General features: G+C 41.3%; 2 protein-coding genes across 4 annotated transcripts in view; both read left to right on the forward strand.

The window, feature by feature from the left end:
- The window catches only part of grid2 (glutamate receptor, ionotropic, delta 2), a 419,113-nt gene extending 413,925 nt beyond the window's left edge, over positions 1–5,188 (forward strand). Inside the window, exon 17 of one of the 3 annotated variants that reach the window (XM_017413845.3) lies at positions 1,763–1,834. Coding sequence is in view for 2 of the 3 variants with exons in the window: in XM_017413843.3 (XP_017269332.1) it covers positions 1,763–2,215 (453 nt within the window). In the remaining variant the exon portion in view is untranslated. Of the gene's footprint in view, positions 1–1,762 lie in introns of all 3 variants that reach the window. The other 2 variants (XM_017413844.3, XM_017413843.3) reach the window with 2 other exon arrangements.
- A 3,482-nt stretch (positions 5,189–8,670) lies between these two features.
- Positions 8,671–11,080, forward strand: atoh1a (atonal bHLH transcription factor 1a). Its single transcript, XM_025005460.2, has 2 exons — positions 8,671–9,238; positions 9,428–11,080. Exons 1-2 carry the CDS (start codon positions 8,974–8,976, stop codon positions 10,225–10,227), a joined length of 1,065 nt encoding a protein of 354 aa, XP_024861228.1. The 5' UTR covers positions 8,671–8,973; the 3' UTR covers positions 10,228–11,080.
- The last annotated feature ends 4,097 nt before the right edge of the window (positions 11,081–15,177 follow it).

Here is a 15,177-nt window from a genome sequence, read left to right on the forward strand (position 1 = left end):
CAACGTGCCTAGTTCTGGGGCAAACATTGGCGCCCCCTGCCGTCCCTTCCTTTCTCCCACTGCCCCTCTTTTAGATGGTAATCAAGGGGCACCACTGCTGGTCCCTTCTGCTCGTGAGGTCAAACAATAGAGCCAGAGAGCCCTCCAGAACCCCAGACTCAAAGGACACGGTCAGTAAATCTGTCTTTAACCCCAAATTATGTGACTCCTATAATCACAAAACCCCTTCTGACTTTTTACCCAGAGAGTAGCACCACTAAATCTTATGTCACCCCCCAAATACATCCTTCTGAAATCCTTCAGACAATGTTTTCCTTCAATCCCAGAAGCACATTGTCACCTGTGTGTGAATGTGAAAATGTAAAACTCCTCTAGAACTTTTTTATCATTACCATTGTTCACATGAGCTTCCCCTTCACTATATGCTACCCTCATTCATTGCAAACTGAATTCCAGCTGTACTCATGCCCACTCTCCCTTACACAGTAAAAGCATGAAACACCTCTCACTCAATGTTACAATCTTTTAGCGGATAAGTTATTCATATGTGCTTATAGTTTTATAGTACATTTGAAGTTTTCTTTTTCGGAAGTTTCATTTATCTTATACTGTAAGTTTAGTTAAAGCTTAAGTTGATTTGTTTGTGCTTTAAAGTGTTAAGAATGGTAGATCTGCTGAATAACATTCAAATGTCTGCACTGTATACTGCAATTGATTAGTAAGAGACAAGAACTGCAAAAAAATATCATTCACCTCTGAAAAAGGTGAATATTTGTGAGACAAGGGTCATAATTCAATGTATTAGGAAATAATCAGTAAAAATTAAATGAGCTGAGTAATAAAAGGTTGAACATTTAGAGAATTTTCTATATTTAAGTTTGAAGTTTAATGTTATTGCTCTATAATAAACCTAAAAACCTGGGATCACAGAGAACGCAGCATGATCCAAGTGTTTTCTCTGTGAATTCCTGATTATCTGCACTCCCTTAAAACCTTGTAGAAGTGTGTGTATGTTTCTTTTCCTGACCACAGCTCAGAGTGTGCTTCTCTATCCCTCTCTCCATCTTATCCCCACCTCTTCTCAATTTTGCTCTCCCCACTTCCTGTCATATTCATGCTTTCCCTGTGACCAACAAACATTAATTCAATACTCCTATTTTTGTGTCATTGGCATTTTCACAACTGACGTGGCATTACATTGACTTGTAATTGTTTAATTGTGCCATAAACTTTATTTGGCCATGTTTGCACGTTGTCCTGCCTTTATCTGCTTTTTTCACTATCTGCCTTTTTTACCACTTTTCAATTGTTTTCACTTGTTATCCTTTAAATCGGATGGATGGATGGATAACATCCTTCTTTCTGAAAACAAATACACCCTACTGTTTCTGCAAATACTTTGCTCTGTTTTCTTCATTTTACTCCCCATTTCTGATCTCTTACACACTACCCTCACACCTTGCTCCCTTTATCCTTTTTTCTAATTTTACAACATCTATCTGTCTATCTTGTCTTTGTATTTGTATTTCTTATCGTTACTACTTCAATCTTCATTTCTCCTGATTCTTTCTGCCAAACCTTAAATGGTGCCCACAAATTTCCTTCGTACCTATTCCTGCCTTTCTCCCTCCAACGATTCTTCCCCACCAAATATTGTTTCAATATTTCTTTCCCTACCATCAATGCCTCTTCTTTTCTTCCATTTATCATTGCCACTTCCTCTTTTTCGTTCTTCTCCTCCACTGTCCCTCCCCACTTGCAGGACGATAAGGAGATCGACCTGGAGCACCTACACCGCCGGGTTAACAGCTTGTGCACCGAGGATGAAAGCCCCCACAAGCAGTTCTCCACCTCTTCCGTCGATTTAACCCCCCTTGACATGGATGCACTGCCTGCTGCCCGCCAGGCACTTGAGCAGATCAGCGATTTCCGCAACACCCACATCACTACCACCACCTTTATCCCTGAGCAGATCCAAACCCTAAGCCGCAGCCTCTCAGCCAAAGCCGCTGCTGGATTTTCTTCTGGTTTCGGTGGCGGCGGCGGTCTCCAGGACCACCGAACTGGTGGGGTAGGCCCCTTTAGACAGAGGGCCCCCAATGGTGGCTTCTTCCGCAGCCCCATTAAAACTATGTCCTCCATCCCATACCAGCCCACAGGTCCTGGACCCAACTTTGGATATGGCAATGATCCAGATAGGGGCACCTCCATATGAGGAGTTACAATGGATATAGTTGGTTCAGGAAGGAGGAGGAAAGGGGGAGGAAGAGGGGATTAGAGTAAGTCATATGGTGGTTGAACAAAAGCATTGTGGCAAGGCTAAAAAATGAAAGAAAGAGATCTGTGTAAACAGCAATTATTCTGTTTTTCAGTTTCTGCCTGGGTGTCCTGGGGTGCTTTTTTCTTTTTTTTTTTTTGTATTTGAAGAAGACACAGGAGGTGGTCTACTGGGGCATTTATTTAGTCCTCCTTCAAACCTTGTGAGATGCAAGAAGGGAAAGGAGCTTGGAAAGGGTGGAGGGTGGGTGTGTGTTATCTCTGCTTTATTGTTGTTGTTGTTGTGATTGTTTGGGGGATTATTTTGAGAGATATGTCTGAAAGAAGACCCTTTTCATTATTGTTTCTGGTTTATGACAGGTGAACTATCTCATTTAAAGGAAAATAGCTCAAAAGTTCTGATTCCCTTTTACTATTTGAGCAGCCTCTTGAAAGTTGATTTCTGAATTAGTTCAAGGCCAGGAAATATTCTTTTTAGCTCCAGATTCATTGGTGAGGGACCAGTTGTCTCTTTAGCCATGAAACAACTTCCAGGGACTTTATCTATAAGCAATTATGAGGCAGTAATCTTATGAAGGAATAGTCTCGGCTGTACAACATATTGGCTGTCTTTAGCCCTGCACTTTGTAGGGTTTTAAAAAGGCCATAAATATTGAAGATAATTCTTCATCAGTGTAATTTTGCCTTTTCACTATTTGGGAGTCTAAAGTCCTTTTTTTTCTTCTCTGGTGTTATTTTACCAATACTTGGGGTTCTAAATGTGTAATCATCTTCAAGATGGTGCCCACACTGTGGCCTGACCAGACATGAGACTTTGCAGCTAAACCCAAGCTGACAACTCCACGGTGTGTCGGTCTAAAAAAAAAAAAAAACTGTTGAAATGCCATGACAGTGCGAGAGTATGTCACTGTAAAATCACCAGTTTGGTGCATCAATCTTAAACTACTTCTGCCATTTTGGTGCATCAGCCTGAAACTGTTTTCACCATTTTGATGGACATTAAACTCTTTGTCAATCCCTCTGCACTGTACCAGTGCCCACAGACCTGTAAGTGATTGTATGTAGACCTTACCTTTTTCTTTTCTCACCTGTATTGTGCTATCTGCTTTTCAAGTCAAGGTGAGATCCTCGAATCAGACTCTCAGAGGTGTTCGAAAACATGGACAATAAAAAAGCAGATGAAAGAATTACGAAGCATAAAAGACAAATTGAAAGACTTCACAAAGCTTATGCTTATTCTGTCTTTTATTGAGTTTTGTTTTTGAAAAAAAAAAAAGATTTTAATGCGTGGAATGTGTTTTGGTCAGGAAGTACAAAAAATAACATTGTTCTGAGCTGTCTTTTTTTATTATTATTTTGTGTTTTCTTTTTTTTTCCAGAAAACTTAAAAAAAAACTGCTAAACAAGTGCTGTAGTCTCTGGTTTTGCCTCATCAAGTCATTCAAACTCCTACTTTTGGTTTTTCTGTTTGGCTTACTTTTAGTGCTCCCACAGAAATGGTGTTTAAAATGAAAAGGTTTTGCAATGCCATGCCAGAATTAAGTCCATGGATCTATTCCTATCAGGTTCAAGTGGTGAAATGATGACGAATTTGTTTTGAGGAAAAGCCATTGTAAGCAACATCTTCAGTTCAAGCCTTATATGTCAGCTATCGCTAGCTGTACCCTCCAAAGTTCCAAACACTGCTGTGTTCTGGAAGCAGGAGCTGCGATTCATCGGTTGTGTTGGAAGTGAAAGGAATGTCCCGAGAAGGCAATGGTGATCTGAACCTAACGAGTCCAAAACACACTTCTGATTCAGTCTCTCATGTTAAAGGTACTACTGATGTAACTTTTTTTAAGTGCCAATTAAATGAAATGAGACCATTAAGGTGCATTTTATGGTGGGGAATGGGAGTGGTTTATTAAAGGAATATTTTACGGGTTGTTGAGAAGGTTGGTAAAGTAGAATCAAACTTTTTTTTTCCACTAACACTGTATTAATAATTGATAATGTTAACTGTTTAGAGCAAGTTTTCAGTTTGCTATTTTTGAGCTAAAACTGCAAATTGTTCTGTGTGTAGAGAATTCAGTCAAGCCACAGTGTTTTGAAGCAAGCATTCTTAGGATTTATTTTTTCTTATATTAGGTTACAGACAGGCTATTGAATGGCAAATAGGTCACATGCATTAAAAATTATTTAGTATAAATAAAGAGACATTATGAAAATGTATATTTTACATGTTGACGCTATTTTTGTTTAACAAAATGAAAATACTATATCATGTTGAGCTTTAGTGTTGGATTGAGCAGTCACATTACTGCCTTTGGTTCTCCCCTGTCCTGCCCATGGTAAACACATTTACACTAATGTTTTGCTTTTCTCAAGTCATTTTGAGTTTTTTTTTTTGTTTGTTTGTTTTGTATTTTGTTTTGGTTCTTAATATTATTATTTTCTGTCTGAATAACAAAACCTGGTAAGTTCACTAAAAAGAAAGCATGCACAAACTTGCTGTCTAGCTATCTGTTAACATTTTTTTAATTTCTTACATAGAACTACAGGATTTACTTGATAATTTTCAAAAGTTTATGATGTACAGTATTTAATATAGGCCTATTTTGTTGTATGTGTTGCATAATATTCAAAAACCGAACAAACTTGGGCCTCTGTTACAAGTGGCAAAGCTTTCTGTGTATAATTTGTCTAATAAACAGGTTTTCTACAGTCGGATGGTATTTGTTGTCTTTGCTAGTCTAGACAACCATTTTCTAAAGGAGGCGATTTTAATGTTTAGACACAAAATTATAACAGGATAAAAGACCAGTACTGTTTTCTTTGTTTCTGTACAAAATCAAATTTCTTATTTCAAGAGACACTCTTAACATAAATATAATTGTTTATTCTGATATGTCGGGCGTAGTGGTTGGAGCTGTCGCCTACCAGCAAGAAGGTTGCAGGATCACATTCCAGCCTGGGGCCTTTCTGGGTGGAGTTTACATGTTCTCCCTGTGCACGTGTGGGTTCATTCCAGGTACTCCGGTTTCCTCCCACAGACCAAAAACATGCATGTTAGGTTAATTGGTGACTCTTAAATTGTCCCTAGGTGTGAGTGAGAGCATGAATGGTTGTTTGTCTTGTTTGTCTCTATGTGTCCCTGTGATGGACTTGCGACCTGTCCAGGGTGTCCCCCACCTCTCACACAGTGATTGCTGGGGATAGGCACCCGCTCCATGCGACCAGAAATGGAGAAGCAGATAAAGAAAATGGATGGATGAATGGATGGATGGATGGATTCTGATATGTAAAAAGCAATGTGACAACCAACACTCTTTGAGACATGTACTGGCTTTCCTCTTCTGTGGTTGATATGGCTTATTTTTAATATTTATAAGGATACTGTTTTATTCTCTACAGGTTTTAGCCTTTAAGGTAAGTTGCTTCATGCTGGTAAGTCATTATGCAGTCTATTAAAATGTCTATTGACAAAATAAAAAGAAGGGGTGGAGCTCACTGATCTGCTGTGCAAACAAAAGACTGATTTATCATTGCGCTCCAGACCTTCGGGTTTTTTTTTAAGTGTATTGTCTTTCAACTGTGAGGCACCTGATCTAGCTGCTGTGTACCAGATGATGTGCAGAGTGCTCTGTGTTTAGAAGAATAACTGCAACTATTCTTGGACATGATTTTTATGTTTTAAAAGGTTTGACATCCATGATGAAAATTCATGTTACTGTTAATGTTTTGGTGATCAGAGAATGGATGGTCAGATGGTCAGACAGTCACAAGACTTTTTAACAGCTATTTAACTGTAGATTATGAGTCCATTTCAGACTTGGTGGAAAGGAAATAAAATGTTTTGAGATCAAAGAAGTAAACATACACAAATAAAAATATTTTAGTTGGTTTAAAATTGTGTTTATTTCATATCTGAAAATGCATTTAAGTTCAGTCCTTAGCGAAACTCCAGGACCTCATTTTTTAATATCACTTCAAAGGCTTTGAAGAACTGAATGGACCCCAGAGACTGAGATCAAGTTCACTGGAGCATCAAGCTGAAGAACCATATTTTCACCAGGCGGTGGCACTGTGGAGCTCCCCCAACGATCCCAGTTTAATTTTAGAATAATCTCAGTTTGTGCATGTTGGGTTGAATATTACTGGCATCCTGGCACTAACAAAAGAAAATTAATCTATGTGCTGGTGATGGAGCTTTGACCTTTGCAAAAAGAAAAAAGGCCTGGAGAACAACAACTTGAAATGACATGTCAGTATGATCTGGCTGTAATTTCAACCCTGGTGACCACAATTTAATTTCCTGAAAGTTTGACTTTATGTGAACTGTTCTAATTATTGTTTGAATCGTTATATTTCTGGGATGCCTATGCAGTAATACCAAGACAACACTGTAGAAATGCTCCAATACAAAACACCTGCACTGTGAGTTCACTGAAGTATAAAAAGTGCTCCTGCAATCACCTAATAAACACTGAGGGGTTGACAAATGGTGCATTAGTTTTATGTTGAGTTTAATCTTAGCTTAAATGATGATAAAGTGGTCTGACTAAAGGCCCGGCTGTATATTTTGCATGTGAATTGCTCATCTTCAACTCATTGCCCTCCCAGGTGATGCATTTATGTTGATTTAATACGGAACAGGTAGAAAATAAACTTGAATTATTTTATTTTTGTTTTTTGTTTATGTCAGACATCGGAGACAAGAAGTCCCATGTCAGTAAACCTTCCCAGAAACCACCTCGCATCTGGATTTGGAGCCGTTTGGGGAAGACCACGGCTGCACTCTGAAACTGTCCCTGTCCAGCTCCCGTCACCTCAGTCCGGCTCTCGTGGCCGCGCAGCGCCCCGCGCGTCTCCAGGGAGACGGCAGTGAGAGGGGGCAGCACGCGGACTCCCTTTGCGCGCTGGAATGGGAGCCCGCCCCTCTCCCTGGAGGAGCTCCCCCCGCAGGCGTGACCAATGGAACATAGAGTCTCCATTGTGGCTGGGACACTTTAATAATCGCCTGCTACAATATTCAACCTGTCGGTAGCTTCAGGAGCCCCGCTGGATGGAGGGGGCTTGTTGAGGGGGGGGAGGGGAAGCTCGGCGCCAGACCTCCACCCCGACGATGAATACATGAATAAGAAATAGAAAAAGGCTGAGGTCGGACTATTTATGAAATCTTCAGTTTCTTTCTTTATATAAATGACATTTTTTGCCCAGAATGGGAAGTCACTGTATGAGTGTCCTCTTTAAAATGTTTTTGGACCGAAGAATCTTTACTGCTAATCCTCTTACCAGGTTTTAAACTGATATGTACAGATAATTACCTGTTCGGATGCTTTGTTTTCTCACTGGAAAACACTGGAAATGCAACTGGGACAGGTAGTCAAACTTGCCTCCCCCTCACAACCCCCTCACCCCTTGATCATCCTACCTTAAACACTGAGCTACTGTATTTAACATATAGCAGAGGCTGTGCTCTTCTCATCCGAAATCCATCGTAGCAATTAGCTTTAATGGCCAATTTCCACCCAGCAATCAGCCTATTGTTCGTCAGCATATCAGTGGCTGCTTTAATGAGCCGACAGGACAGCAGGTGCTTCCTCAAATAGAAATAATTTGGTTAAAGTTGCCCCCTTTAAACTCCCACCCCCACCCCACTTCACCCCTACCCCTCTGCAGTCTACAGGCTTATTATAGGGAACTTGAGTTTGTTTGTTTTGGGGTTTTTTTTTTTCGGCCCGCGCGCGCCACTCACAGCTCGTGTCAGTGTAGTAGAGTGGCTAAAAAGAATAAAACGGTGTCGAGCGCGAGCCCCGGGCTCATGTTTCCGTTCCCCGTCAAGCCCTTTTCTCACCGACAGGGCGTTCCGAGAGCCGGATCAAAAGGTTTTCCGAGCAGCTACAAAAGAAAAATGGAAACAGGAGATGATCCTGGGACGGATGAATTGACAATGAGCGCGCGCGAGCCGCAGGAACCGCGAATAATTGTGACTTTTTTTTTAAAAGCTGGGTTGACCATAAAACATTCCCATATAGTTTGGTGCGTCTGTAGAAGGCTTTCTAGGTTGTAAAATAATAATAAATAACAATTGTTGAGTGAACCTTAAACTTTGAGTAGCTTTGAAAGGCAAGTTTTTGGTTGTTTTTTTTGGTGCATATTTTACTTTTTTTTACTTTATGCAGCTTCTCGTGAGTTTAATCTTTCAAGCTAAGAAACTAGTCAACTGTGAGATACAAACAGTAAGTTTCTTCTTTTTTTCCTTCTTCCACATTCATGTCTGAGAATGGTGACAGCTCAGGTGGGGGGTTCTGTCCGTTTACGCATGTCTCACGCTGTCCACGCTCCTTACCTTCGACCATCATCACTTCCACGTGCGTCCTGTGGGAGGTTCCCGTGCCTTCAACCCCCCCTTACGTCAACGACGCCCCAAATCGTAACGGTATCATAAGCAGTCCCACTTCGGGGAGCCATGATCACCTCTCTCGGGCTTTAGCGAGACATCTCATTGGACGTCAACACGCGACCAGCGCAAGGAGGGGGGCTTCTAGACGCGTGCCGCCTTTTAAACCGACGCCGTGCCTTGAGACACCAGAGACGGGAGTCCCGCACGCGACCGTCTTACTCACACAAAGAGCGAAAGCAGCAGCACAAGAAACTTTTTTTTTATCATTTTAAGATTTAAAAAGTTTGTTTGGTGGGGGGGAGCGGAAAAGCATGGATGTGTTAACTGTGGACGGCTGGAGCAAAGGCGCGCGAGAGCTGGGAGCCCAGGAGCGCGTCAGCCCCGAGGTGATGATGGGGGAGAGGGGAGGGGAGCAGCACTTGGAGGAGTCCCGCTACGAATGCGGACTGGCGCTCGTGGACAGCGGCGGTGACCCACGCGCCTGGCTGGCTGAGGCGTCTGGCACCTGCGCGGCACGCGCCACTTCCCAGCACTACCTGCGGCACTCGCCGTGCCCCAGCACCGGCTCCTACCAAGGTGAGGACAACGACCACTCTGCGCGTTTCTGTGGCTTTTCACCTGCTGCTTATCCTGAGGCAACGTTTGGGTTTAAGCGTCAAACATGGAGCATTTCGTTAGCTTTTTGTGATGGAGAGAAAAAGTTCAAAACTTACATATTTATTGTTTGTTGTCAAACCACGTCATGTTTTGATCTTCGCTTTTCAGAGAGCGACTCCCCGGGGTCCTCGGGTGCTCCCAGCCCCCCCAGCCACAGAAAATCCGCCAAGAGCCCCTCCTCTTCCTCGCTCAAAGTCAGAGACCTGTGTCGCCTCAAGGGCACGTTCACGGGACCTGAATCCGAGGCCTCCGCGAGACAGAGAGCCCCCTCCAGCAAGCCGGCCAACGGGGTCCAGAGGCAGAGGCGGGTGGCCGCCAACGCGCGCGAGAGGAGGCGCATGCACGGCCTGAACCACGCGTTCGACGAGCTGCGCAGCGTCATACCCGCGTTCGACAACGACAAGAAGCTGTCCAAGTACGAGACCCTGCAGATGGCGCAGATTTACATCAACGCGCTCGCCGAGCTGCTCCAAGGCCCGGCGGCTGCGGCGGCGGCGGCGGCGGCGGCGGGCAACGCGTGCGCCAGCGACGAGCCCGGTCACGGCAGCAGCTCGATAAAGTGCGACATCACGCTGTCGCCCGCCGACGGGTTCGAAGGGGCGAAGGAGGGCGCTCCTCAGCCTCCAGCCACCTGTAGGACAGCTGTGCACATCGGCGGCATGCCGCTCCGCTCCTCCCTCCCGGAGGGTGCGTTCTCCGCCGCGGCGAAAGAAGTCCTGAGCTCCCGGGAGGGCGCGTCGCAGTTTGGGGCCGGCAGGAAAGGGTCCCCGCGGAGCGACGGCGAGTTTTCCCCGCACTCCCACTTCAGTGACTCGGACGACATCGCCGTGGAGCTTCACTCGAGCGAAGACGACGACCTGTCAGACCTCCAGCTGGCTGGGCGCCGTCAGAACACCGTGTCTTACTAAACTCCATGAAGGTCCACCAGCCTCCAAGAAAAACAGTCCTGATTCCCTTAAACAGTGTCAATCATATCTGCAGTCTTGGATTTTTTTTTCTTCTTTTTCAAACAAAAAGTCATTTTTTTAAACCAATAATTGTGTTTTCTCAATTTGTTGCAATGTCATTTTTTTAAATGTGAGATAGGCCTAATTCGGTTCTGCCAATAAATATGTCCAATAATGTCACCAGAGACGTGGGCGGGAGACCCCTCTGCCATGTCGCGCTCAGCACCGCCACGGGCATTTCCCACGTCCCTCCAACCAAAACAAGCTGTCTTCCACTAAACGTCACGGAAAACTCTTCAGCTGCGTTCCATAAAGTTAAAATAAGAGAAAGAATAGCTGTTTTTGTAGCTATGGTTTGAGCTTTGTTGTGATTTATGTGTTAAAGTGATTATTTGTTTGTGTAATGTATTTTATTTTGCAACTTCTAAAGTTTATGACGTGCACTTTAAGACATTCGGGCCAGAGGCTTCGGAATTACGGTTTTTGTTCCCCAAACCAGAGAGAATAAAGTTGTTTTTTTATTATTATTATTATTGTTATTTGTTTCTATAGTGTAGTACTGCCAACCTCATTACAAGTAGCATATTTAATGTAGCCATCAATGCTGCCTTTTTGTTTTTCTTTTTTTTTTTTTTTTTATCATTTTGTTTTGTATCACCAGACGAGCATGTCTTTTTCCTTTGACTGTTTGAGATGAATAGATTTATGTATTTATTATTGAAACGTTTGTTTGGTTTTTATAACTCCGTAGTTGATCATTTGCCATTCTTTGTCGTTTTAATTTGACTTTGGGAATAAAAAAAGGAAAAGCAAATGTCTCTGTTGTTTCTATTGAGCCTTAAACTACACATTAAAAAACTATCTGATTTTTCTTTTTTAGCCATTAATAATAATAATGCTATTCTAACTATTAGTTCATTGGCTGATGAAAATTAATAACAAATAAGCAACCTTATGTGTGTTGATCTATTTTTTAATAATATGTACATTTTTAAGAAGTCCTGCAAAGAAAATAAACTTTTTCTGTTTTATTTTTGACGAGTTTCCCATCTTTACAATCATAACCTTTTAGGATTTGATGCCTGTAGTCATATCATCAGGGGGAACACTATTTGAAAACCTCTGTTACGTTAAAACAAACAAACAAGCGTTTATATTTCAGTGGAAAAAAAACTTTATTACACAATTAATTCGACCTGAAACATTCCCAAGAGTTTGTTTTCAATCTGGTGGTGTAAAGAAAAGTAACTGTTCTGTATTCAGTTTGTCTTTTTTAAAGTTAAATATGTTTTGCGTTAATTTACAGTTTTGTTTGTATTTTTTAATATTATTTTCTTTTATTTTTTTATGCTAGTTGAATCTCCTTTTTTTTTATCTATTTACTCCAAACCAGTTTTGTTAATGGGGAGCGTGCATGAATTTCAGCCTATTGTTAACCGGCTCGTGGGCCGAGGTGTTGGATGGCCTCAGAGGAGCACGCGCTGTCAGCTGGTGAGCGCTCGCGGGTCCCCGCCGTGTCCCCGAGGACCTGACTCGAGAGGGAACACACTTTCTCAACTAAAGAAAAGCCTCCACACACACACACTCACACACACAGTCTCTTCTCCTGCTGTGTGACTCGAGCTGAATCGACTGTTTTCTTCTTTTCTTCTTCTCTATTTTTGCCCTCTCACAAAACTGCGACGCTTCAGTAGCGTTTCAAAAGCAAAAAAAAAAAAAAAAAAAAAAAAAAAGGACAAAAGGTGCGCGGTTCGGAAAAACAAAAATCCCCTGAAATTATTTATGAAAGTGCGGCAACCTGTTCGCTGCCTGTCACCGCTCTGCCTCCCAACCCTGCGGTCTCAGCCAATCACAGCGCGCGGCCCGCCGCTCGCCTCCTTGGAATAAAAGGCAATAAAATAATGACACCGCGTTCAATTATTAACAGAATTTATGCAGGCAGGCAGGGGAGGATCTCATGGTCGGATCAGACTTCGATCTGCAGCATTTTGTGCTGAAAGATCAAGTTTCGCAAAAACATTAAAAAGAAAAGTCAACTATCAGGTTCACTGTGGGGGGATATATATTATTTGGGCAAAGAAGGGAAAACGTTTTGGGGTTGATCAACGATCTTCTTCTTATTATTATTATTATTATTATTATTATTATTATTATTAACCAGAGGATAACCAGAGGATATTTGACGCATCTGCGCTTTGAGGGGAGATTGCGTAATGACAAATGATGGCTCACCGCAACAACCACGAGACACAACTTCAAAATAACACGTTCATCTTCTCTGTGTGGGGGCAAGATCTAAATCACGTTGCTTTTTTTCTTCCAAAACTACCAAAAGTTCCCTATGATTTGGTCCAGCCTGTTTGCTGTAACGATAAAATGACGTTGGCGTGTGTTATTCCTAATTATTGTAACCATTATCTGCAGAAAGTTGGAGATGTTATTGTTTACCTTCAACAGGTGGGAGGCTGGGCAGGTTGAGGTCTCACTGTTGCACGCGCATTAATTATTTATGCATGGTCGTTATGAAAAATACTACCAACAGAGTGCTGGGCCGGGGGAGAACCTGAGACGCAATGACGCGTGTTGTTGATACTGTTGTGAGTAAGAAAAACCTCGGAGTCATGTTGAGCTGTAGAGTGTTTTTATTTTCTGCTGTTGATCCTCCTGAGCAGTTGTTTTCTTACAGCCACTTGACCAGATTCCTTTGAAATAAGTTCTTTTTTCTAACTAATATTCTTAATGACCCATTGTTGAGCCACCTGTTTTTCTTTTAATGTCTTTATCTTTTCTGGAAAATTAGCATACTGAGTCTGCAAAAATGTTTGAGCTAAATATTGAATACATATCCTCACATATTGCCCCAGAATGCACCCCAATATCAAACTGCACAATAATTTGCATAAATATGAATGAGTGAATAAACTTCATGTGAATAAATGATACACAAAGTAGTTGCAAAGTGCATTCAACACGTTTTAAGGTACTGTAGCCACGCTCGTTTTCACAATAGTGCATTCCTTAACTTCCATTTTAATAAAAGACAGCCACTTGCATTTTGTATGAGATATGGGGAGCCGACTTGTGTGCTGTCCAACAACATCTCTCTGGGGACCTAGAACAAAAGGCAGAACTGGGCCATAGTTTCCATCTGCTGTCTCGGAGCGAGATGGGGAGAGGGTGGTGACTGAGGATATCATGGAGAGACAGAATAAAAAGTGTAAAGCATAAAAAGAAGAAGAAGAAGAAGAAAGGTCAGAGACAGCAGAGGCTTGGAGCATAATGGGTTGTTACAAGGAGGAGGAATTAGCAAGAATTTAATAATGCTGAGATCAATTAATTTCCATTTAAGGCAGCCAAGTGTAACCACAGCTACTTCTTTGTTAAATCTTTTCCTTAAATTAGCCTGAAGGCCTCTCCCCTCATTAGCCACTGCAGCCCTGTATTATCATGTACTGTAGCGTAACCTATGGTGATCACACAGACAAACTCACAATGCTGCAGTGATGCAATGAACACCTGTTGCTTTGCATGCTGCAACTCACTCATGCTATTAATTGTTAATAAGTTTCAGTGGAAGTCTTCAGTTCTACAAACTGAAAAAAGTTGTTGAAGTTACAGGAAAAGATAAAAATACACATCTTATAAATAACAATAATTACATGTTTACTAAAGTATGATGAAAGTCACTTCAATTGTTTGTCAAAACATGTAAAAAAAACAGTTCTAAAATAAACAGTGAAACATTTTAGGATTTATTTTAGAATAATGAGTAAAACTCATTGTGTGGTTTTTAAACTCACTGTGCCCTTATTTGTACGGTCATAATCTTTGACTTTTACTTTCAGCATTTCTAGGTTATGTCAATATTTTAAGTAAGTCACAAAGTGATTAGTTTTAATTTTCCCAGTTTTGTAAAATTGATTGAACTTGCACCAAAAACAAAACAAAAAAACAAAAAAAAAACCATTGTATTCATCAGGCTCTTTAATGAAATGAGAAATTACAATAAATAATTATTAGATTAAATATCATTTAAATGAAACTTGAAACATGGAGAGGTTTGCTAATTTGACTTAACAAAAATGTGAACATGAAGTCATGTGGTTGCAAACTCAAAAAAACAATTTCATTTTGTTCAAGTCCTGTGTTTTAAAATTCACCATCTTAGGTTTCCTGTTTAATGCAGTCCACAAACAGGGGTGGAAATTAAAAATTTTGTTCACCAGCGGTGGACAAACTTTTTTACCAGCCACTCAAATCTTTTACCAGCCACTATTTTTTGTTGTGACAAAAAGTTATTTCATATGATGATGATGATGATGGAGGTGGGTGGAAGCAGTTGTGCTGCCCTACAAGCTGAACAACACCTCTTTCTGGACACTGCATGGAAATAACTAGACTTTTCTTATTTTATTTTTTTATTTTAAACCATTAAAAGACACATATCTGTACATAAAAAATTCAGATAAGTGAAATTTATTTTTTGTGGAGTGTTTTTGAAGTATTTTTTGTGCTTTTGTTTTTGTAAGTTTTTGTATGTAAGTTGTAATGTTTTTCAGACACTTGCTGCTTTTAATGCATAGATCTATTTGTGCTACCCGCTTATATTTAACAGGTAGGATATTCTGATGAAGGAAGGGATTTTTGTGGTTTTAGAAAGGTTTTCGTCGTGGATATAAATTGTTCCAATGCTATGCTAAGCATAACTCCTAAGCTTCCACTTCAGTATCCGATGATATTTAACATTAACACGAACCGCTATAGTTTTCGGTTTTTAAACATGACGGTAGCAGTTTTTGACGGGTAGCACCGATCTTTAGACATAGCTGTTTAGCCGTGCTACGTTAGGAAAATCTTATGAGAAAGCACAGATCTTCAGAACACCGGCCGTAGGCGTGAACGCACGCCGAC

This window comes from Kryptolebias marmoratus, linkage group LG1 (assembly GCF_001649575.2).
Source record: "Kryptolebias marmoratus isolate JLee-2015 linkage group LG1, ASM164957v2, whole genome shotgun sequence".
Taxonomy (NCBI): Eukaryota; Metazoa; Chordata; class Actinopteri; order Cyprinodontiformes; family Rivulidae; genus Kryptolebias; species Kryptolebias marmoratus.

What these genes read in the sequence shown, in the direction of transcription:
- atoh1a (XM_025005460.2), top strand. Translation starts at nt 8,974, where the DNA reads ATGGATGTGTTAACTGTGGACGGCTGGAGCAAAGGCGCGCGAGAGCTG. An exon ending in CAGCACCGGCTCCTACCAAG is followed by an intron (nt 9,239 to 9,427) that starts GTGAGGACAACG and finishes TTCGCTTTTCAG; the next exon opens with AGAGCGACTCCCCGGGGTCC.